Below are 23,893 nucleotides of genomic sequence, written 5' to 3' on the forward strand. Positions count from 1 at the left end.
GAATTGAACCGAACTGAATTGAACCGAACTGAACTGAATTGAAGTGAATTGAATTGAACTGAATTGAATGGAATTGAATTGAAGTGATTTGAACTGAACTGAATAGAATTCAACTGAATTGAACGGAACTGTATTGAATTGAATTGAAATGAATTGACTTGAATTGAATTTAATTGAACTGAACTGAATTCAAATGAACTGAATGGAACGGAACTGAATTGAATTGAACTGAATTGAATTGAACAGTACTGAATTGAACTGAATTGAACAGAATGGAATTGAATTGAACTGAACTGAATTGAATCGAACCAAATTGAATTGAACTGAACTGAACTGAACCGAATTGAACTGAATTGAACTGAACTGAATTGAATTGAACCGAATTGAATTGAACTGAACTGAATTGAACTGAACTAAATTGAACTGAACTGAATTGAACCGAATTGAATTGAACCAAACTGAACTGAACTGAATTGAATTGAACCGAATTGAATTGAATTGAACTGAACAGAATTGAATTGAACTGAACTGAACTGAACTGAATTGAACCGAATTGAATTGAACCAAACTGAACTGAATTGAATTGAACTGAACTGAACTGAACCGAATTGAACCGAAATGAATTGAACCGAACTGAATTGAATTGAAGTGAATTGAATTGAACTGAACAGAATTGAATTGAACTGAACTGAACTGAACTGAATTGAACCGAATTGAATTGAACCAAACTGAACTGAATTGAATTGAACTGAACTGAACCGAATTGAACCGAACTGAATTGAACCGAACTGAATTGGATTGAAGTGAATTGAATTGAACTGAACTGAACTGAATTGAATGGAATTGAATTGAAGTGAATTGAACTGAACTGAATAGAATTCAACTGAATTGAACGGAACTGTATTGAATTGAATTGAAATGAATTGACTTGAATTGAATTTAATTGAACTGAACTGAATTCAACTGAACTGAATGGAACGGAACTGAATTGAATTGAACTGAATTGAATTGAACGGAACTGAATTGAACTGAACTGAATTGAACAGAATGGAATTGAATTGAACTGAACTGAATTGAATTGAACCAAATTGAATTGAACTGAACTGAACTGAACCGAACTGAACTGAACTGAATTGAACGGAACTGAACTGAGTGGAACTGAATTAAACTGAACTGAATTGAATTGAACTGAATTGAACGGAACGGAATTGAATTGAACGGAACAGAATGGAACTGAGCTGAATGGAACGGTACTGAACGGAACGGTACTGAATTGAGCGGAATTGAATTGAATTGAATGGAACTGAAATGGACGGAACTGAATTGAATGCAATTGAATTGAACTGAACAGACCTGAACTGAGCTGAATTGAAGTGAACTGAACGGAACTGAACTGATCTGAAATGAAATGAACTGAAATGAACTGAATTAAGCTGAAAGGAAATGAACTGAACGGAACTGAACTGAACTGAATGGAACTGAAATGAACTGAACTGAATTGAATGGAATTGAATTGAACGGAAATGAACTGAACTGAATGGAATTGAATGGAGTTGAATTGAACTGAACTGAATTGAACTGAACTGAACTGAATTGAAGTGAACTGAATTGAAGTGAACTGAATTGAACTGAACTGAACTGAATTGAACTGAACTGAACTGAACTGAATTGAACTGAATTGAAGTGAACTGAACTGAACTGAATTGAAGTGAACTGAATTGAAGTGAACTGAATTGAAGTGAACTGAATTGAAGTGAACTGAACTGAATTGAATTGAACTGAACTGAACTGAAGTGAACTGAATTGCACTGAACTGAACTGAATTGAAGTGAACTGAATTGAAGTGAACTGAACTGAACTGAATTGAAGTGAACTGCATTGAAGTGAACTGAACTGAATTGAAGTGAACTGAATTGCACTGAACTGAACTGAATTGAAGTGAACTGAATTGAAGTGAACTGAACTGAAGTGAACTGAATTGAAGTGAACTGAACTGAACTGAATTGAATTGAACTGAACTGAACTGAAGTGAACTGAATTGCACTGAACTGAACTGAATTGAAGTGAACTGAATTGAAGTGAACTGAACTGAAGTGAACTGAATTGAAGTGAACTGAACTGAACTGAATTGAATTGAACTGAACTAAACTGAAGTGAACTGAATTGCACTGAACTGAACTGAATTGAAGTGAACTGAATTGAAGTGAACTGAACTGAACTGAATTGAAGTGAACTGCATTGAAGTGAACTGAACTGAATTGAAGTGAACTGAATTGAAGTGAACTGAACTGAATTGAATTGAACTGAACTGAACTGAAGTGAACTGAATTGCACTGAACTGAACTGAACTGAATTGAAGTGAACTGAATTGAACTGAACTGAACTGAATTGAAGTGAACTGCATTGAACTGAACTGAACTGAAGTGAACTGCATTGAAGTGAACTGAATTGAAGTGAACTGAATTGAAGTGAACTGAATTGAATTGAACTGAATTGAAGTGAACTGAATTGAAGTGAACTGAATTGAATTGAACTGAATTGAAGTGAACTGAATTGAATTGAACTGAATTGAATTGAACTGAATTGAACTGAACTGAATTGAACTGAACTGAATTGAAGTGAACTGAATTGAATTGAAATGAATTGAAGTGAACTGAATTGAAGTGAACTGAATTGAACTGAACTGAACTGAATTGAAGTGAACTGCATTGAAGTGAACTGAACTGAACTGAAGTGAACTGCATTGAAGTGAACTGAATTGAAGTGAACTGAATTGAACTGAACTGAATTGAATTGAACTGAACTGAACTGAAGTGAACTGAATTGCACTGAACTGAACTGAATTGAAGTGAACTGAATTGAAGTGAACTGAACTGAACTGAATTGAAGTGAACTGAACTGAATTGAAGTGAACTGAATTGAAGTGAACTGAACTGAACTGAATTGAATTGAACTGAATTGAATTGAACTGAACTGAACTGAAGTGAACTGAATTGCACTGAACTGAACTGAACTGAATTGAAGTGAACTGAATTGAACTGAACTGAACTGAATTGAAGTGAACTGCATTGAAGTGAACTGAACTGAACTGAAGTGAACTGAATTGAAGTGAACTGAATTGAAGTGAACTGAATTGAATTGAACTGAATTGAAGTGAACTGAATTGAAGTGAACTGAATTGAAGTGAACTGAATTGAATTGAACTGAATTGAAGTGAACTGAATTGAACTGAATTGAATTGAACTGAATTGAAGTGAACTGAATTGAATTGAACTGAAGTGAACTGAATTGAACTGAACTGAATTGAAGTGAACTGAATTGAAGTGAACTGAATTGAAGTGAACTGAACTGAACTGAATTGAACTGAACTGAATTGAAGTGAACTGAATTGCACTGAACTGAACTGAATTGAAGTGAACTGAATTGCACTGAACTGAACTGAATTGAAGTGAACTGAATTGAACTGAACTGAATTGAACTGAACTGAATTGAAGTGAACTGAATTGAACTGAACTGAATTGAACTGAACTGAATTGAAGTGAACTGAATTGCACTGAACTGAACTGAATTGAAGTGAACTGAATTGAACTGAACTGAACTGAATTGAAGTGAACTGCATTGAAGTGAACTGAACTGAACTGAAGTGAACTGCATTGAAGTGAACTGAATTGAACTGAATTGAATTGAACTGAATTGAAGTGAACTGAATTGAATTGAACTGAAGTGAACTGAATTGAACTGAACTGAATTGAAGTGAACTGAATTGAAGTGAACTGAATTGAAGTGAACTGAACTGAACTGAACTGAATTGAAGTGAACTGAATTGCACTGAACTGAACTGAATTGAAGTGAACTGAATTGAACTGAACTGAACTGAATTGAAGTGAACTGCATTGAAGTGAACTGAACTGAACTGAAGTGAACTGCATTGAAGTGAACTGAATTGAACTGAATTGAATTGAACTGAATTGAAGTGAACTGAATTGAATTGAACTGAAGTGAACTGAATTGAACTGAACTGAATTGAAGTGAACTGAATTGAAGTGAACTGAATTGAAGTGAACTGAACTGAACTGAATTGAATTGAAGTGAATTGAAGTGAACTGAATTGAAGTGAACTGAATTGAAGTGAACTGAATTGAATTGAACTGAATTGAATTGAACTGAATTGAACTGAACTGAATTGAACTGAACTGAATTGAAGTGAACTGAATTGAATTGAACTGAATTGAAGTGAACTGAATTGAAGTGAACTGAATTGAATTGAACTGAATTGAAGTGAACTGAATTGAACTGAATTGAATTGAACTGAATTGAAGTGAACTGAATTGAATTGAACTGAAGTGAACTGAATTGAACTGAACTGAATTGAAGTGAACTGAATTGAAGTGAACTGAATTGAAGTGAACTGAACTGAACTGAATTGAATTGAAGTGAATTGAAGTGAACTGAATTGAAGTGAACTGAATTGAACTGAACTGAATTGAACTGAACTGAATTGAACTGAACTGAATTGAAGTGAACTGAATTGAACTGAACTGAATTGAACTGAATTGAAGTGAACTGAATTGAACTGAACTGAATTGAACTGAACTGAATTGAAGTGAACTGAATTGCACTGAACTGAACTGAATTGAAGTGAACTGAATTGCACTGAACTGAACTGAATTGAAGTGAACTGAATTGAACTGAACTGAATTGAAGTGAACTGAATTGAACTGAACTGAATTGAACTGAACTGAATTGAAGTGAACTGAATTGCACTGAACTGAACTGAATTGGTGAACTGAATTGAACTGAACTGAACTGAATTGAAGTGAACTGCATTGAAGTGAACTGAACTGAAGTGAACTGCATTGAAGTGAACTGCATTGAAGTGAACTGAATTGAAGTGAACTGAATTGAAGTGAACTGAATTGAATTGAACTGAATTGAAGTGAACTGAATTGAATTGAACTGAATTGAAGTGAACTGAATTGAAGTGAACTGAATTGAAGTGAACTGAATTGAATTGAACTGAATTGAAGTGAACTGAATTGAACTGAATTGAAGTGAACTGAATTGAAGTGAACTGAACTGAACTGAATTGAATTGAAGTGAATTGAAGTGAACTGAATTGAAGTGAACTGAATTGAACTGAACTGAATTGAAGTGAACTGAATTGAAGTGAACTGAATTGAATTGAACTGAATTGAACTGAACTGAATTGAATTGAACTGAATTGAACTGAACTGAATTGAAGTGAACTGAACTGAACTGAATTGAAGTGAACTGAATTGAACTGAACTGAACTGAATTGAAGTGAACTGCATTGAACTGAACTGAAGTGAACTGCATTGAAGTGAACTGAATTGAAGTGAACTGAATTGAACTGAACTGAATTGAATTATTGAACTGAATTGAAGTGAACTGAATTGCACTGAACTGAACTGAATTGAATTGAACTGAATTGAAGTGAACTGAATTGAATTGAACTGAATTGAACTGAACTGAATTGAACTGAACTGAATTGAAGTGAACTGAATTGAATTGAACTGAATTGAAGTGAACTGAATTGAACTGAACTGAACTGAATTGAAGTGAACTGCATTGAACTGAACTGAACTGAAGTGAACTGCATTGAAGTGAACTGAATTGAAGTGAACTGAATTGAACTGAACTGAATTGAATTGAACTGAACTGAACTGAAGTGAACTGAATTGCACTGAACTGAACTGAATTGAAGTGAACTGAATTGAAGTGAACTGAACTGAACTGAATTGAAGTGAACTGCATTGAAGTGAACTGAACTGAACTGAATTGAATTGAAGTGAACTGAATTGAAGTGAACTGAACTGAACTGAATTGAAGTGAACTGAATTGAAGTGAACTGAACTGAACTGAATTGAATTGAACTGAATTGAATTGATCTGAACTGAACTGAAGTGAACTGAATTGCACTGAACTGAACTGAACTGAATTGAAGTGAACTGCATTGAAGTGAACTGAACTGAACTGAAGTGAACTGCATTGAAGTGAACTGAATTGAAGTGAACTGAATTGAATTGAACTGAATTGAAGTGAACTGAATTGAATTGAACTGAATTGAAGTGAACTGAATTGAAGTGAACTGAATTGAAGTGAACTGAATTGAATTGAACTGAATTGAAGTGAACTGAATTGAACTGAATTGAATTGAACTGAATTGAAGTGAACTGAATTGAATTGAACTGAAGTGAACTGAATTGAACTGAACTGAATTGAAGTGAACTGAATTGAAGTGAACTGAATTGAAGTGAACTGAATTGAAGTGAACTGAACTGAACTGAATTGAATTGAAGTGAATTGAAGTGAACTGAATTGAAGTGAACTGAATTGAAGTGAACTGAATTGAAGTGAACTGAATTGAATTGAACTGAATTGAACTGAACTGAATTGAATTGAACTGAATTGAAGTGAACTGAATTGAAGTGAACTGAATTGAATTGAACTGAATTGAAGTGAACTGAATTGAAGTGAACTGAATTGAATTGAACTGAATTGAAGTGAACTGAATTGAACTGAATTGAATTGAACTGAATTGAAGTGAACTGAATTGAATTGAACTGAAGTGAACTGAATTGAACTGAACTGAATTGAAGTGAACGGAATTGAAGTGAACTGAATTGAAGTGAACTGAACTGAACTGAATTGAATTGAATTGAAGTGAACTGAATTGAAGTGAACTGAATTGAACTGAACTGAATTGAAGTGAACTGAATTGAACTGAACTGAATTGAACTGAATTGAAGTGAACTGAATTGAAGTGAACTGAATTGAACTGAACTGAATTGAACTGAACTGAATTGCACTGAACTGAACTGAATTGAAGTGAACTGAATTGCACTGAACTGAACTGAATTGAAGTGAACTGAATTGAACTGAACTGAATTGAAGTGAACTGAATTGAACTGAACTGAATTGAACTGAACTGAATTGAAGTGAACTGATTTGCACTGAACTGAACTGAATTGAAGTGAACTGAATTGAACTGAACTGAACTGAATTGAAGTGAACTGCATTGAAGTGAACTGAACTGAACTGAAGTGAACTGCATTGAAGTGAACTGAATTGAACTGAATTGAATTGAACTGAATTGAAGTGAACTGAATTGAATTGAACTGAAGTGAACTGAATTGAACTGAACTGAATTGAAGTGAACTGAATTGAAGTGAACTGAATTGAAGTGAACTGAATTGAAGTGAACTGAACTGAATTGAAGTGAACTGAATTGAAGTGAACTGAATTGAAGTGAACTGAATTGAACTGAATTGAATTGAACTGAATTGAAGTGAACTGAATTGAATTGAACTGAAGTGAACTGAATTGAACTGAACTGAATTGAAGTGAACTGAATTGAAGTGAACTGAATTGAAGTGAACTGAACTGAACTGAATTGAATTGAAGTGAATTGAAGTGAACTGAATTGAAGTGAACTGAATTGAAGTGAACTGAATTGAATTGAACTGAATTGAACTGAACTGAATTGAATTGAACTGAATTGAAGTGAACTGAATTGAAGTGAACTGAATTGAATTGAACTGAATTGAAGTGAACTGAATTGAAGTGAACTGAATTGAATTGAACTGAATTGAAGTGAACTGAATTGAACTGAATTGAATTGAACTGAATTGAAGTGAACTGAATTGAATTGAACTGAAGTGAACTGAATTGAACTGAACTGAATTGAAGTGAACTGAATTGAAGTGAACTGAATTGAAGTGAACTGAACTGAACTGAATTGAATTGAAGTGAACTGAATTGAAGTGAACTGAATTGAACTGAACTGAATTGAAGTGAACTGAATTGAACTGAACTGAATTGAACTGAATTGAAGTGAACTGAATTGAAGTGAACTGAATTGAACTGAACTGAATTGAAGTGAACTGAATTGAAGTGAACTGAATTGCACTGAACTGAACTGAATTGAAGTGAACTGAATTGCACTGAACTGAACTGAATTGAAGTGAACTGAATTGCACTGAACTGAACTGAATTGAAGTGAACTGAATTGAAGTGAACTGAATTGAACTGAACTGAATTGAAGTGAACTGATTTGCACTGAACTGAATTGAAGTGAACTGAATTGAACTGAACTGAACTGAATTGAAGTGAACTGCATTGAAGTGAACTGAACTGAACTGAAGTGAACTGCATTGAAGTGAACTGAATTGAACTGAATTGAATTGAACTGAATTGAAGTGAACTGAATTGAATTGAACTGAAGTGAACTGAATTGAACTGAACTGAATTGAAGTGAACTGAATTGAAGTGAACTGAATTGAAGTGAACTGAATTGAAGTGAACTGAATTGAACTGAATTGAATTGAACTGAATTGAACTGAATTGTAGTGAACTGAATTGAAGTGAACTGAATTGAATTGAACTGAATTGAAGTGAACTGAATTGAATTGAACTGAATTGAAGTGAACTGAATTGAACTGAATTGAATTGAACTGAATTGAATTGAACTGAAGTGAACTGAATTGAAGTGAACTGAATTGAAGTGAACTGAATTGAAGTGAACTGAACTGAACTGAATTGAATTGAAGTGAATTGAAGTGAACTGAATTGAAGTGAACTGAATTGAACTGAACTGAATTGAAGTGAACTGAATTGAAGTGAACTGAATTGAACTGAACTGAATTGAACTGAATTGAAGTGAACTGAATTGAACTGAACTGAATTGAACTGAACTGAATTGAAGTGAACTGAATTGCACTGAACTGAACTGAATTGAAGTGAACTGAATTGCACTGAAGTGAACTGAATTGAAGTGAACTGAATTGAACTGAACTGAATTGAAGTGAACAGAATTGAACTGAACTGAATTGAACTGAACTGAATTGAAGTGAACTGAATTGCACTGAACTGAACTGAATTGAAGTGAACTGAATTGAACTGAACTGAACTGAATTGAAGTGAACTGCATTGAAGTGAACTGAACTGAACTGAAGTGAACTGCATTGAAGTGAACTGAATTGAAGTGAACTGAATTGAAGTGAACTGAATTGAATTGAACTGAATTGAAGTGAACTGAATTGAATTGAACTGAATTGAAGTGAACTGAATTGAAATGAACTGAATTGAAGTGAACTGAATTGAAGTGAACTGAATTGAATTGAACTGAATTGAAGTGAACTGAATTGAATTGAACTGAATTGAAGTGAACTGAATTGAACTGAATTGAATTGAACTGAATTGAAGTGAACTGAATTGAATTGAACTGAAGTGAACTGAATTGAACTGAACTGAATTGAAGTGAACTGAATTGAAGTGAACTGAATTGAAGTGAACTGAACTGAACTGAATTGAATTGAAGTGAATTGAAGTGAACTGAATTGAAGTGAACTGAATTGAAGTGAACTGAATTGAATTGAACTGAATTGAACTGAACTGAATTGAATTGAACTGAATTGAACTGAACTGAATTGAAGTGAACTGAACTGAACTGAAGTGAACTGAATTGCACAGAACTGAACTGAACTGAATTGAAGTGAACTGAATTGAACTGAACTGAATTGAACTGAATTGAACTGAATTGAATTGAACTGAATTGAAGTGAACTGAATTGAATTGAACTGAAGTGAACTGAATTGAACTGAACTGAATTGAATTGAACTGAACTGAAGTGAACTGAATTGCACTGAACTGAACTGAATTGAAGTGAACTGAATTGAAGTGAACTGAACTGAACTGAATTGAAGTGAACTGCATTGAAGTGAACTGAACTGAATTGAAGTGAACTGAATTGAAGTGAACTGAACTGAACTGAATTGAATTGAACTGAATTGAATTGAACTGAACTGAATTGAAGTGAACTGAATTGCACTGAACTGAACTGAACTGAATTGAAGTGAACTGAATTGAACTGAACTGAACTGAATTGAAGTGAACTGCATTGAAGTGAACTGAACTGCATTGAAGTGAACTGAATTGAAGTGAACTGAATTGAAGTGAACTGAATTGAATTGAACTGAATTGAAGTGAACTGAATTGAATTGAACTGAATTGAAGTGAACTGAATTGAAGTGAACTGAATTGAAGTGAACTGAATTGAATTGAACTGAATTGAAGTGAACTGAATTGAATTGAACTGAATTGAAGTGAACTGAATTGAACTGAATTGAATTGAACTGAATTGAAGTGAACTGAATTGAATTGAACTGAAGTGAACTGAATTGAACTGAACTGAATTGAAGTGAACTGAATTGAAGTGAACTGAATTGAAGTGAACTGAACTGAACTGAATTGAATTGAAGTGAATTGAAGTGAACTGAATTGAAGTGAACTGAATTGAACTGAACTGAATTGAAGTGAACTGAATTGAATTTAAATGAATTGAACTGAACTGAATTGAATTGAACTGAATTGAACTGAACTGAATTGAACTGAACTGAATTGAAGTGAACTGAATTGAATTGAGCTGAATTGAAGTGAACTGAATTGAAGTGAACTGAATTGAATTGAACTGAATTGAAGTGAACTGAACTGAACTGAATTGAATTGAACTGAATTGAAGTGAACTGAATTGAATTGAACTGAAGTGAACTGAATTGAACTGAACTGAATTGAAGTGAACTGAATTGAAGTGAACTGAATTGAAGTGAACTGAACTGAACTGAATTGAATTGAAGTGAATTGAAGTGAACTAAATTGAAGTGAACTGAATTGAAGTGAACTGAATTGAACTGAACTGAATTGAAGTGAACTGAATTGAAGTGAACTGAATTGAACTGAACTGAATTGAACTGAATTGAAGTGAAAAGAATTGAAGTGAACTGAATTGCACTGAACTGAACTGAATTGAAGTGAACTGAATTGCACTGAACTGAACTGAATTGAAGTGAACTGAATTGAACTGAACTGAATTGAACTGAACTGAATTGAAGTGAACTGAATTGAACTGAACTGAATTGAACTGAACTGAATTGAAGTGAACTGAATTGCACTGAACTGAACTGAATTGAAGTGAACTGAATTGAACTGAACTGAATTGAACTGAACTGAATTGAAGTGAACTGAATTGCACTGAACTGAACTGAATTGAAGTGAACTGAATTGAACTGAACTGAACTGAATTGAAGTGAACTGCATTGAAGTGAACTGAACTGAACTGAAGTGAACTGCATTGAAGTGAACTGAATTGAAGTGAACTGAATTGAAGTGAAATGAATTGAATTGAACTGAATTGAAGTGAACTGAATTGAAGTGAACTGAATTGAAGTGAACTGAATTGAACTGAATTGAATTGAATTGAACTGAAGTGAACTGAATTGAACTGAACTGAATTGAAGTGAACTGAATTGAAGTGAACTGAATTGAAGTGAACTGAACTGAACTGAATTGAATTGAACTGAATTGAAGTGAACTGAATTGAACTGAACTGAATTGAAGTGAACTGAATTGAAGTGAACTGAATTGAATTGAACTGAATTGAACTGAACTGAATTGAATTGAACTGAATTGAACTGAACTGAATTGAAGTGAACTGAATTGAAGTGAACTGAATTGAATTGAACTGAATTGAAGTGAACTGAATTGAAGTGAACTGAATTGAAGTGAACTGAATTGAATTGAACTGAATTGAAGTGAACTGAATTGAACTGAATTGAATTGAACTGAATTGAAGTGAACTGAATTGAATTGAACTGAAGTGAACTGAATTGAACTGAACTGAATTGAAGTGAACTGAATTGAAGTGAACTGAACTGAACTGAATTGAATTGAAGTGAATTGAAGTGAACTGAATTGAAGTGAACTGAATTGAACTGAACTGAATTGAACTGAATTGAAGTGAACTGAATTGAACTGAACTGAATTGAACTGAACTGAATTGAAGTGAACTGAATTGCACTGAACTGAACTGAATTGAAGTGAACTGAATTGCACTGAACTGAACTGAATTGAAGTGAACTGAATTGAAGTGAACTGAATTGCACTGAACTGAATTGAATTGAAGTGAACTGAATTGAACTGAACTGAATTGCACTGAACTGAATTGAATTGAACTGAACTGAATTGAAGTGAACTGAATTGCACTGAACTGAACTGAATTGAAGTGAACTGAATTGAACTGAACTGAATTGCACTGAACTAAATTGAATTGAAGTGAATTGAACGGAACTGGACTGAATTGAATGGAATGGAATTGAATTCAACTGAACAGAACTGAGTTGAAATGAACTGACTGGAACTGAACTGAACGGAACTGTACATTTTTTCTAGCGCGTCACACCCGCCCCGCAAACGGTGGCTGCGGTGGTCCCGAGAGCGACCGGCAATGCACCTGCCTGATCTGCGGCAATTCCGGGTTTTGTCTCTGTCACTCCGCAAAAAGAAATGGATAAAATAGTTAACTGTCTGTATCGAAGACCTGAAGCTCTTTTCAGACTCATCTGCTTTCCCTGGGCTGGAGGTGGATCTACTCATTATGCTCAGTGGGGAAAACACTTTACCAGTTTGAGAGAAGTTTACTCTATACGCCTTCCTGGAAGAGAAACCCGTTCTAAGGAGCCTATTACACAAAGCGTTGAGCAGCTTATTGAAGAAATTTCCAGCGTCTTGTTGCCCTGCCTTAAAGAGAAGCCTTTTGCATTTTTTGGTCACAGTTTTGGAGCATACCTCAGTTTTGCTACAGCAGCATTGATACAGAAAAATCATGGTTTGGAACCTGTACACCTTTTTGTATCTGGTGCTTCAGCACCACATCAGTCTCCAGCTCGTTATCCCATTCATAAGAAGTCAGATCTCCCAGACGATGAATTTCTGAAATGGATGACGTCTATTGGTGGTACCCCATCTGAAATTCTTGCCAATAAAGCCATTCTGCAAATGTTTGTCCCTGTGTTAAAAGCAGATCTTAGGGTTGTGGAATCAATTAGATATGAAAAACTGAACTGAACTGAATTGAATTGAACGGAATTGAACTGAATTGAATTGAACTGAACTGAATTGAACTCAACTGAACTGAATTGAATGGAACGGGACGGAACTGAACGGAACGGAATTGAATTGAAGTGAACTGAATTGAATTGAACTGAACTAAACTGAACGGAACTGAAATGGACGGAACTGAATTGAATTGAACTGAATTGAAGCGAATTGAACTGAATTGAACTGATTTGACCTGAACTGAATTGAACTAAAGCAAATTGAATGAAATTGAATTGAATGGAAATGAATTGAATGGAACTGAACTGAACTGAATTGAACAGAATTGAACTGAACAGAATTGAATTGAACTGAACGGAACGGAACGGAACTGAATTGAATGGAACTGAATTGAACTGAACTGATTTGAATTGAATTGAACTGAATTGAACTGAACTGAATTGAATTGAACTGAAGCAAATTGAATTGAATGAAACTGAATCGAATTGAACAGAATTGAACTGAACTGATTTGAGCTGAATAGAACTGAATTGAATGGAACTATTGAATTGAACTGAATTCAATTAATTGATGTGAACTGAATTAAACTGAAACAAATTGAGTTGAACTGAATTGAATTGAATGGAAGTGAATTGAACTGAATTGAAATGATTTGAACTGAATTGAATTGAACTGAATTGAATGGAACTGAATTAAACTGAAGCAAATTGAACTGAATTGAATGGAAGTGAATTGAACTGAACTGAAATGAGTTGAACTGATTTGAACTGAATTAAGCTGAATTCAGGCCGGGTGCTGGCAGGTGGGACTAGATTGGGTTAGGATATCTAGGTCGGCATGGACAGGTTGGGCCGAAGGGTCTGTTTCCATGGTGCATGCCTCTGTGATTCTATTTTCCTATTTGCCAGCACTTGGCCCATATCCCTCCAAACCCTTCCTATCCCTGTCAACATCTAGATGCCTTTTAAATGCTGTCATTGTACCAGCCTCCACCACTTCCTCTGGCAGCTCATTCCATACACGCACCACCCTCTGCGTGAAAAAGTTGCCCCTCAGGTCCCTTTCCCCTCTCACCCTAAACCTATGCACCTCTAGTTCTGGACTCCCTCACCCCAGGGAAAAGACTTTGTCTATTTATCCTATCCATGCCCCTCATAATTTTGTAAACCTCTATAAGGTCACCCCTCAGCCTCCGACGCTCCAGGGAAAACAGCCCCAGCCTGTTCAGCCCCTCCCTGTAGCTCAGATCCTCCAACCCTGGCAACGTCCTTGTAAATCGTTTCCGAACCCTTTCACGTTTCACAACATCCTTCCGATAGGAAGGAGACAGGAACGTATGAGCACAATATTCCGACGTCCTTTCCATGCACCCTTTCGGGTTTCACGACATCCTGCTGGCGGCTGGGTGGAGGGCGTGGGTTTTGGGAAGGTGCGTTGCTGCAGCGCCTCTCGTAGGAAGGGTACAGCCAAGGCGGAGGTGCGCGGCGCTGTGCGAATGCACTGACTGAGTGTCGTTCTCTGGCAGGTTGACCTGTGGAGCACAGCCAATAACCAAGTGATTGCCGGTTACTACCAGGCTAATGAGCACATGAGGGATCCCAGGTACGGGGCGCAGGGAGGTGGGAGCTGGAGTGTTGGACTGGGCCCGGTGTGCTGGGGCGTGGGGGGGGGGGGGGGGGGGGCGGCCTCTGAGGCATACGTCTGCCTTCAGACCACGGTGGGGGGGGGCCACAGGGCCAGGGAGCACCGGGTGCCTCAGAGATTCGAGAGGCATCCCGAGTGAAGCCTGTATCCTCACATCCAGGAGCTCCTCTTCCTGGTTGGCATGGAAACAGCAGGAGGCCATTCAGCCCCCTCCCCTCCCTCCTCCAGCCTGTCACGCAGGGACAGCAGGAGGCCATTCAGCCCCCTCTCCCCCCCTCCAGCCTGTCACACAGGAACAGCAGGAGGCCATTCAGCCCCTCCCCTCCCTCCTCCAGCCTGTCACGCAGGGACAGCAGGAGGCCATTCAGCCCCTCCCCTCCCTCCTCCAGCCTGTCACACAGGAACAGCAGGAGGCCATTCAGCCCCACCTCCCCCCCAGCCTGTCACACAGGAACAGCAGGAGGCCATTCAGCCCCCTCCCTCCTCCAGCCTGTCACGCAGGGACAGCAGGAGGCCATTCAGCCCCTCCCCTCCTCCTCCAGCCTGTCACACAGGAACAGCAGGAGGCCATTCAGCCCCTCCCCTCCTCCTCCAGCCTGTCACACAGGAACAGCAGGAGGCCATTCAGCCCCTCCCCTCCCTCCTCCAGCCTGTTACACAGGAACAGCAGGAGGCCATTCAGCCCCTCCCCTCCCTCCTCCAGCCTGTCACACAGGAACAGCAGGAGGCCATTCAGCCCCTCCCCTCCCTCCTCCAGCCTGTCACACAGGAACAGCAGGAGGCCATTCAGCCCCTCCCCTCCTCCAGTCTGTCACACAGGAACAGCAGGAGGCCATTCAGCCCCTCCCTCCAGCCTGTCACACAGGAACAGCAGGAGGCCATTCAGCCCCTCCCCTCCCTCCTCCTCCCTGTCACACAGGAACAGCAGGAGGCCATTCAGCCCCTCCCTCCTCCAGCCTGTCACACAGGAACAGCAGGAGGCCATTCAGCCCCTCCCCTCCCTCCTCCTCCCTGTCACACAGGAACAGCAGGAGGCCATTCAGCCCCTCCCTCCTCCAGCCTGTCACACAGGAACAGCAGGAGGCCATTCAGCCCCTCCCTCCTCCAGCCTGTCACACAGGAACAGCAGGAGGCCATTCAGCCCCTCCCCTCCCTCCTCCTCCCTGTCACACGGGAACATCAGGAGGCCATTCAGCCCCCCCCCTCCTCCAGCCTGTCACACGGGAACATCAGGAGGCCATTCAGCCCAATTCTTCCAGTGTGTAACGGGAGAACGAGCGGTCGGATTTCAGAGCTGCCTGAAAGGCCTCATCTCCCTCTCTCTCCCTCTCTCCCCCTCCCTGTCCGGTTTGAAGTCCAAATGATCTGGCGGTGAAGATTGGAGACCGTGTGGCCGAACACCTGCCGGGAGCGGTGCTGATCATGGTAAGTGGCAGTGAGAGGGACCTTTTGGCCCCATTGGCTCCTGTCCTGGTCACAGAGCTGCCCAGTGGCCCCTCCTCTCCCCTTGTCCCATTCCCCCCACCCCCCCCCCGAAAGGCCGTTCAGGTTGTGGCTTGTGTTATTTGGCTTTTACGGAACTGAGAGGCAATCTGATCGTGACAGCTCGCAAACAGACCCTTCGGCCCAACTCATCCATGCCGACCCAGGTATCCCTAACCTAATCTAGCGCCACTTGGCCCATATCCTTCCAAGCCCTTCCTATTCCTGTCCCCATCCAGATGCCTTTTAAATGCTGTCATTGTACCAGCCCCCACCACTTCCTCTGGCAGAGCAGGGTGTGTGTGTGTGTGAGAGAGAGGGAGACAGAGAGAGTGCCGGGGGCAAGGGGTCACTCCTGCCTCTCAGCCCAGGAGGATTGGGAATGTGGGCTCGGATTTACACAGGGCTGTGTGGGGCAGCCGGAATGGGTGTCAGTGATGGGGGCAGGATTAGGCTCAGTGTTGTGCCCCTTCCCTCGGTGACTCTCTCTGTGCATCTCTCTGTCTCTCTCTCTCTCTGTCTGTGTGTCTCTCTGTCTCTCTCTCTCCCTGTGTTTCTCTCTCTGTCTGTGTGTGTGTGCCTCTCTCTCTGCCTCTGTCTCCCTCTGACTGTGTCCGTCTCCCCCCACCCCTACAGCTGGATAACACTAAGCTCTCCGGGGATTACGCTGGGCCTGCAGTCATTGTTTACGAACACCTGGATGGTAACTGGACCCCCAAGGACAAGAACCTGTGAGTCAACTCTCCAGCACAGTCTGCTCGGTAACTCCCCACCGACCCCCACCCACCCACACACACACACACACACACAGCACGGTGGTCAGTGGTGCGCACCGCTGCCTCACGGCGCCAGGGACCAGAGTTCGATTCCAGTTTCTGGTGACTGTCTGTGAGGACCGTGCACGTTCTCCCCCCTCCGTGTCTGCGTGGGTTTCGTCCGGGTGCTCCTGTTTCCTCCCACAATTCAAACACGTGCAGGTTCGGGTGGATTGGCCGTGCTAAATTACCCATAGTGCCCAGGGATGTGTAGGTTCGGGTGGATTAGCCGTGCTAAATTACCCATAGTGCCCAGGGATGTGCAGGTTAGGGTGGATTGGCCATACTAAATTACCCATAGTGCCCAGGGATGTGCAGGTTCGGGTGGATTGGCCGTGCTAAATTACCCATAGTGCCCAGGGATGTGCAGGTTAGGGTGGATTGGCCGTGCTAAATTACCCATAGTGCCCAGGGATGTGCAGGTTAGGGTGGATTGGCCATACTAAATTACCCATAGTGCCCAGGGATGTGCAGGTTAGGATGGATTGGCCATACTAAATTACCCATAGTGCCCAGGGATGTGCAGGTTAGGGTGGATTGGCCATACTAAATTACCCATAGTGCCCAGGGATGTGCAGGTTAGGGTGGATTGGCCATACTAAATTACCCATAGTGCCCAGGGATGTGCAGGTTAGGGTGGATTGGCCATACTAAATTACCCATAGTGCCCAGGGATGTGCAGGTTAGGGTGGATTGGCCATACTAAATTAACCATAGTGCCCAGGGGTGTGCAGGTTAGGGTGGATTGGCCGTACTAAATTACCCATAGTGCCCAGGGATGTGCAGGTTAGGGTGGATTGGCCATACTAAATTACCCATAGTGCCCAGGGATGTGCAGGTTAGGGTGGATTGGCCGTACTAAATTACCCATAGTGCCCAGGGATGTGCAGGTTAGGGTGGATTGGCCGTACTAAATTACCCATAGTGCCCAGGGATGTGCAGGTTAGGGTGGATTGGCCGTGCTAAATTACCCATAGTGCCCAGGGATGTGCAGGTTAGGGTGGATTGGCCGTGCTAAATTACCCATAGTGCCCAGGGATGTGCAGGTTAGGGTGGATTGGCCGTGCTAAATTACCCATAGTGCCCAGGGATGTGCAGGTTAGGGTGGATTGGCCGTACTAAATTACCCATAGTGCCCAGGGGTGTGCAGGTTAGGGTGGATTGGCCGGGCTAAATTACCCATAGTGTCCAGGGATGTGCAGGTTAGGGTGGATTGGCCGTACTAAATTACCCATAGTGCCCAGGGATGTGCAGGTTAGGGTGGATTGGCCATACTAAATTACCCATAGTGCCCAGGGATGTGCAGGTTAGGGTGGATTGGCCGTACTAAATTACCCATAGTGCCCAGGGATGTGCAGGTTAGGGTGGCTTGGCCATACTAAATTACCCATAGTGCCCAGGGATGTGCAGGTTAGGGTGGATTGGCCGTACTAAATTACCCATAGTGCCCAGGGATGTGCAGGTTAGGGTGGATTGGCCGTACTAAATTACCCATAGTGCCCAAGGATGTGCAGGTTAGGGTGGATTGGCCGGGCTAAATTACCCATAGTGTCCAGGGATGTGCAGGTTAGGGTGGATTGGCCATGCTAAATTACCCATAGTGCCCAGGGATGTGCAGGTTAGGGTGGATTGGCTGTGCTAAATTACCCATAGTGCCCAGGGATGTGCAGGTTAGGGTGGATTGGCCATGCTAAATTACCCAGAGTGCCCAGGGATGTGCAGGTTAGGGTGGATTGGCCATGCTAAATTACCCAGAGTGCCCAGGGATGTGCAGGTTAGGGATGGTTAGTCAGGAGTGAAAGTCGAGAAATACTGCAGGGTAATGGGTCTGGGTGGGGGGGCCAGTGTGGTTTTGTTGGGCTGAATGGCCTGTTTCCAGAGTGTGGAGATTCTGTGATTCGATGAGTCCAGGCACCCAGCTGTGGGCACGCAGTCCACCCCATCGCCTGTGAAAGGGCATCCCAGGGCTAGGGGCGAGGACTGGTCTGCTACTGTCATCCAGGACACTTTCCCGCCTCCCTCCCCCCCCCACCCACTCTGTTTCTCACTGTCCCCACAACCACTCCCTCATGCTCTCCCCCTCTCTAACTCCCTCTCTCTCTCGCCCTCCCTCGGGCTCGCTCTCTCTCTCTCGCCCTCACGCTCTCTCTCTCTCCCTCCCTCGCCCTCCCCCTCTCTCTCTCACCCTCCCTCATCCCTCATGCCCTCTCTTTCTCTCTCGTCCTCCCCTCTCCCTCTCTCCTTTGCCCTCCCCCTCCCTCACGCACGCTCTCTCTCCCCCTCCCTCACGCACGCTCTCTCTCCCCCTCATCGTGCTCTCTCTCTCGACCTCCCCTCTCCCTCGCTCTCCCCTCTCCCTCGCTCTCCCCCTCTCCCTCGCTCTCCCCCTCCCTTATGCTCTCTCTCTCTCTTCCCCCCTCCCTCGCACTCTCGTCCTTTCTCTCTTGCCCTCCCCCCCGTGCTCTCTCTCTTTCTCCCTCGCCTTCCCCCCCCTCTCTCACCCCCCGCACGCTTTCTCTAACTCACCCTCCCCCTCCCTCGCATGCACGCTCTCTCTCTTCCCCCCTCCCTCGCACTCTCTCTCTCTCTCACCCTCCCCCTCCCTCGCACGCGCGCTCTTTCTCTTACCCCCTCCCTCGTACTCTCTCTCTCTCTCGCCCTCCCCCCCGCGCTTTCTCTCTCTCTCTCTCTCACCCTCCCCCCTCCCTCGCACGCTCTCACTCTGTCTCGCCCTCCCCTCTCCCTCGCGCTCTCTCTCTCTCACCCTTCCCCTCCCTCACGCACGCTCTCGCTCTCTCTCCCCCCTTGCGCTCTGTCTCTCTCTCGCCCTCCCCCTCCCTCTCTCTCTCGCTCTCCCCCCTCCCTCCCTCTCTCGCCCTCCCCTCCTCCCCCTCCTCCCCCTCCCTCTCTTTCTCGCCCTCCCCCCTCCCTCCCCCTCCCTCTCTTCTCGCCCTCCCCCTCCCTCCCCCTCCCTCTCTCTCCCCCTCTCTCTCCCCCTCCCTCTCTCTCCCCCTCTCTCCCCCTCCCTCTCTCTCCCCCTCTCTCTCCCCCCTCCCTCTCTCTCCCCCTCCCTCTCTCTCCCCCTCTCTCTCCCCTCCCTCTCTCTCCCCATCCCTCTCTCTCCCCATCCCTCTCTCTCTCTCTCCCCCACCCTCTCTCTCTCTCACTCTCTCTCTTTCCCTCGCCCTCCCCTCCCTCGTGTACTCTCTCTCTCTCCCCCTCTCTCTCCCCCTCCCTCTCTCTCCCCCTCCTCTCTCTCCCCCTCCCTCTCTCTCTCTCTCTCTCCCCCTCCCTCTCTCTCCCCCTCCCTCTCTCTCGCCCTCCCTCTCTCTCTTTCCCTCTGCCCTCCCCTCCCTCGTGCACTCTCTCTCTCCCCCTCCCCCCTCCCTCTCTCTCTCTCTCCCTCTCCCTCTTTCCCTCACCCTCCCCCTCCCTCGCGCATGCTCTCTCTCTCTCTCCCCCTCACGCCCCCCCCTCTCTCGCCCTCCTCCCTTCACGCTCTCTCTCCCCCTTGCCTTCCCACCCTCTCTCTTGCCCTCCCCTCGCACTTGCTCGCTCTCTCTCTCACCCTCCCCCTCCTCACGCGCTCTCTCTTCCCCCTCTCTCTCTCGCACTCCCCCTCCCTCATGCTCTCATTCTCTTTCTCTCCCCCTTTCCCTCCCTCCCTCCCTCCCTCGCACGTGCTCTCTCCCCCTCTCTCTCTCTCGACCTCCCCTCTCTCTCGCGCTCTCTATTTCTCTCTCTTACCCTCGCCCTCCCTCATGCTCTCTCTCTCTCTCCCCCTTTCCCTCCCTCGCGCGTGCTCTCTCCCCTCTCTCTCTCTCTCCCTCGCCCTCTCTCTCTCCTCTCTCTCTCGTCCTCCCTCTCCCTCGTGCTCTCTCTCTCGCCCTCCTCCTCTCTCGCTCTCTCTCTCGCCCTCCTCTCTCTCTCTCCCCCTCTCCCTTCCCTCGCCCTTCCCCCTCTCTCTTTCTCCCCCTCTCTCTCTTTCTCCCCCTCACCCACCCTCCCTCTCTCTCTCTCTCTCCCTTGCCTTCCCCCCCTCTCTCTCTCTCGCCCTCCCTCTCTCTCTCGCCCTCCCCCTCAATCGTGCTCTCTCTCTCTCGCCCTCCCCCCTTCCTCGCGCTCTCTCTCTCTTGCCCTCCCACTCCCTCGCGCACTCTCTCTCTTGCCCTCCCCCTCCCCTCTCCCTCGTGCTCTCGCTTTCTCTCTCTCACCCTTCCCCTCCCTCGCGTGCATTCTCTCCTCTCTCTCCCCCCCTCCCTTGCGCTCTGTCTCTCTCTCTCGCCCTCCCCCTCCCTCGTGCACTCTCTCTCCCTCTCTCTCTTTCCCTTGTCCTTCCCCCGCTCTCTCTCGCCCTTCCCCTCTCTCTCTCCCTCCCCCTCTCTCGCTCTCTCCACCTCCTCTCTCTCTCTCCCCTCTCTCTCTCTCCCCCCTCTCTCTCTCTCTCTCCCCCTCCCTCTCTCCCTTGCCCTCCCCTCGCTCTCTCTCTCTCTCTTCCTCGCCATCTTTCTCTCCCCCTCCCTCGTCTCCCCCTCTCTCTCTCTTCCCCCACCCTCCCCCCCCCTCGTCCTCCCCCCTCTCTCTCTTTCCCCACCCTCCCCCCATCTCTTTCTCTCTCACCATCCTCTCTCTCTCTCCCTCGCCATCTTTCTCTCTCTCTCTCTCTCGCCCTCCCTCTCTCTCTCTCCCCCCCTCCCTCGCGCACTCTCTCTCTCCCCCCCTCCCTCGCGCACTCTCTCTCTCTCGCTCTCCGCGCTCTCTCTCCCTCCCCTCCCTCCCCTCCCTCTCACTCCTCCCCTCCCTCCCCTCCCTCTCACTCCTCCCCTCCCCTCTCTCTCTCTCTCGCCCTCCTCTCTCTCTCTCCCTCCTCTCTCTCTCTCTCTCTCCCTCGCCCTCCTCTCTCTCCCCCTCGCCCTCCTCTCTCTCTCTCCCTCGCACCCCCTCTCTCCCCTCACCCCCTCCCTCCTCTCTCTCCCTCGCCCCCCCTCTCTCTCTCCCTTGCCCCCCCCTCTCTCTCTCTCTCCCTCGCCCCCCCCTCTCTCTCTCCCTCGCACCCCCCTCTCTCTCCCTCGCCCACCCCTCTCTATCACTCTCTCTCCCACCCCTCTCTCTCACTCTCTCTCCCTCGCCCCTCTCTCTCTCTCTCCCTCGCCCCCCCACTCTCTCTCCCTCGTCCCCCCTCTCTCTGTCTCTCCCTCGCCCCCCTCTCTCTCTCTCTCTCCCTCGCCCCCCCTCTCTCTCTCTCTCTCCCTCGCCCCCCCCGCACTCTCTCTCCTTCGCCCCCTCCTCCCTCGCCCCCCCACACTCTCTCTCCCTCGCCCCCCTCTCTCCCTCGCCCCCCTCACTCTCTCTCCCTCGCCCCCCCCCTCCCTCGCCCCCCCACACTCTCTCTCCCTCGCCCCCTCTCTCTCTCCCTCACCCCCCCTCTCTCTCTCCCTCGTCCCCCCTCTCTCTCTCTCCCTCGCCTCCCCTCTCTCTCTCTCCCTCGCCCCCTCTCTCTCTCCCCCTCGCCCCCCCTCTCTCTCTCCCCCTCGCCCCCCTCTCATCTCTCCCCTCGCCCCCCCTCTCTCTCTCTCCCCCTCGCCCCCCACTCTCTCTCCTCGTCCCCCCTCTCTCTCTCTCCCTCGCCCCCCTCTCTCTCTCTCCCTCGTCCCCCCCTCTCTCTCTCTCCCTCGCCCCCCTCTCTCTCTCCCTCGCCCCCTCTCTCTCTCTCTCTCTCCCTCGTCCCCCCTCTCTCTCTCTCTCCCTCGCCCCCCCTCTCTCTCTCTCTCCCTCGCCCCCCTCACTCTCTCTCCCTCACCCCCTCCTCCCTCGCCCCCCCACACTCTCTCTCCCTCGCCCCCCTCTCTCTCTCCCTCGCCCCCTCACTCTCTCTCCCTCGCCTCCCCTCTCCCTCGCCCCCCCACACTCTCTCTCCCTCGCCCCCTCTCTCTCTCCCTCACCCCCCCACTCTCTCTCCCTCGTCCCCCTCTCTCTCTCTCCCTCGCCTCCCCTTCTCTCTCTTTCCTCGCCCCCCCTCTCTCTCTCCCCCCCTCTCCCTCGCCCCCCCACACTCTCTCTCCCTCGCCCCCTCTCTCTCTCCTCACCCCCCCACTCTCTCTCCCTCGTCCCACCCTCTCTCTCTCTCCCTCGCCTCCCCTCTCTCTCTTTCCCTCGCCCCCCCTCCTCTCTCTCCCCCTCGCCCCCCCTCTCTCTCTCCCTCGCCCCCCCCACTCTCTCTCCCTCGCCCCCCTCTCTCTCTCCCTCAACCCCCCCTCCCTCTCTCTCTCCCTCGCCCCCCTCTCTCTCTCCCTTGCCCCCCCCCTCTCTCTCTCTCTCTCCCTCGCCCCCCCTCTCTCTCCCTCGCCCCCCCCTCTCTCTCTCCCTCGCACCCCCCTCTCTCTCCCTCGCCACCCCTCTCTATCACTCTCTCTCCCACCCCTCTCTCTCACTCTCTCTCCCTCGCCCCTCTCTCTCTCTCTCCCTCGCCCCCCCACTCTCTCTCCCTCGTCCCCCCTCTCTCTGTCTCTCCCTCGCCCCCCCTCTCTCTCTCTCTCTCCCTCGCCCCCCTCTCTCTCTCTCTCTCCCTCGCCCCCCCCGCACTCTCTCTCTTCGCCCCCTCCTCCCTCGCCCCCCCACACTCTCTCTCCCTCGCCCCCCTCTCTCCCTCGCCCCCCTCACTCTCTCTCCCTCGCCCCCCCTCCCACGCCCCCCACACTCTCTCTCCCCTCGCCCCCTCTCTCTCTCCCTCACCCCCCCACTCTCTCTCCCTCGTCCCCCTCTCTCTCTCTCCCTCGCCTCCCCTCTCTCTCTCCCCTCGCCCCCCTCTCTCTCTCCCCCTCGCCCCCCCTCTCTCTCTCCCCCTCGCCCCCCTCTCTCTCTCCCCCTCGCCTCCCCTCTCTCTCTCTCCCCCCTCTCCCCCCCACTCTCTCTCCCTCGTCCCCCTCTCTCTCTCTCCTCGCCCCCCTCTCTCTCTCTCCCTCGTCCCCCCTCTCTCTCTCTCCCTCGCCCCCCTCTCTCTCTCCCTCGCCCCCCCTCTCTCTCTCTCTCTCTCCCTCGTC

General features: G+C 46.0%; 1 protein-coding gene and 1 pseudogene across 1 annotated transcript in view; both read left to right on the top strand.

Annotated features, from left to right (window-relative positions):
- Positions 1-16,816, top strand: part of LOC122545614 (ER membrane protein complex subunit 9-like) — a 37,229-nt gene extending 20,413 nt beyond the window's left edge. Inside the window, exons 3-5 of the mRNA XM_087974893.1 lie at positions 14,438-14,514; positions 15,912-15,981; positions 16,675-16,816. Coding sequence (XP_087831019.1) covers positions 14,438-14,514; positions 15,912-15,981; positions 16,675-16,773 — 246 coding nt within the window. The 3' untranslated portion in view covers positions 16,774-16,816. The remainder of the gene's footprint in view (positions 1-14,437; positions 14,515-15,911; positions 15,982-16,674) is intronic.
- LOC148144583 (S-acyl fatty acid synthase thioesterase, medium chain pseudogene) lies at positions 11,954-13,629 on the top strand (annotated as a pseudogene).
- Positions 16,817-23,893: the final 7,077 nt, after the last annotated feature.

Source organism: Chiloscyllium plagiosum, unplaced genomic scaffold, assembly GCF_037043375.1.
Source record: "Chiloscyllium plagiosum isolate Xiang-an unplaced genomic scaffold, Cpla_swu_hap1 HiC_scaffold_27, whole genome shotgun sequence".
NCBI classification, from domain to species: domain Eukaryota; kingdom Metazoa; phylum Chordata; class Chondrichthyes; order Orectolobiformes; family Hemiscylliidae; genus Chiloscyllium; species Chiloscyllium plagiosum.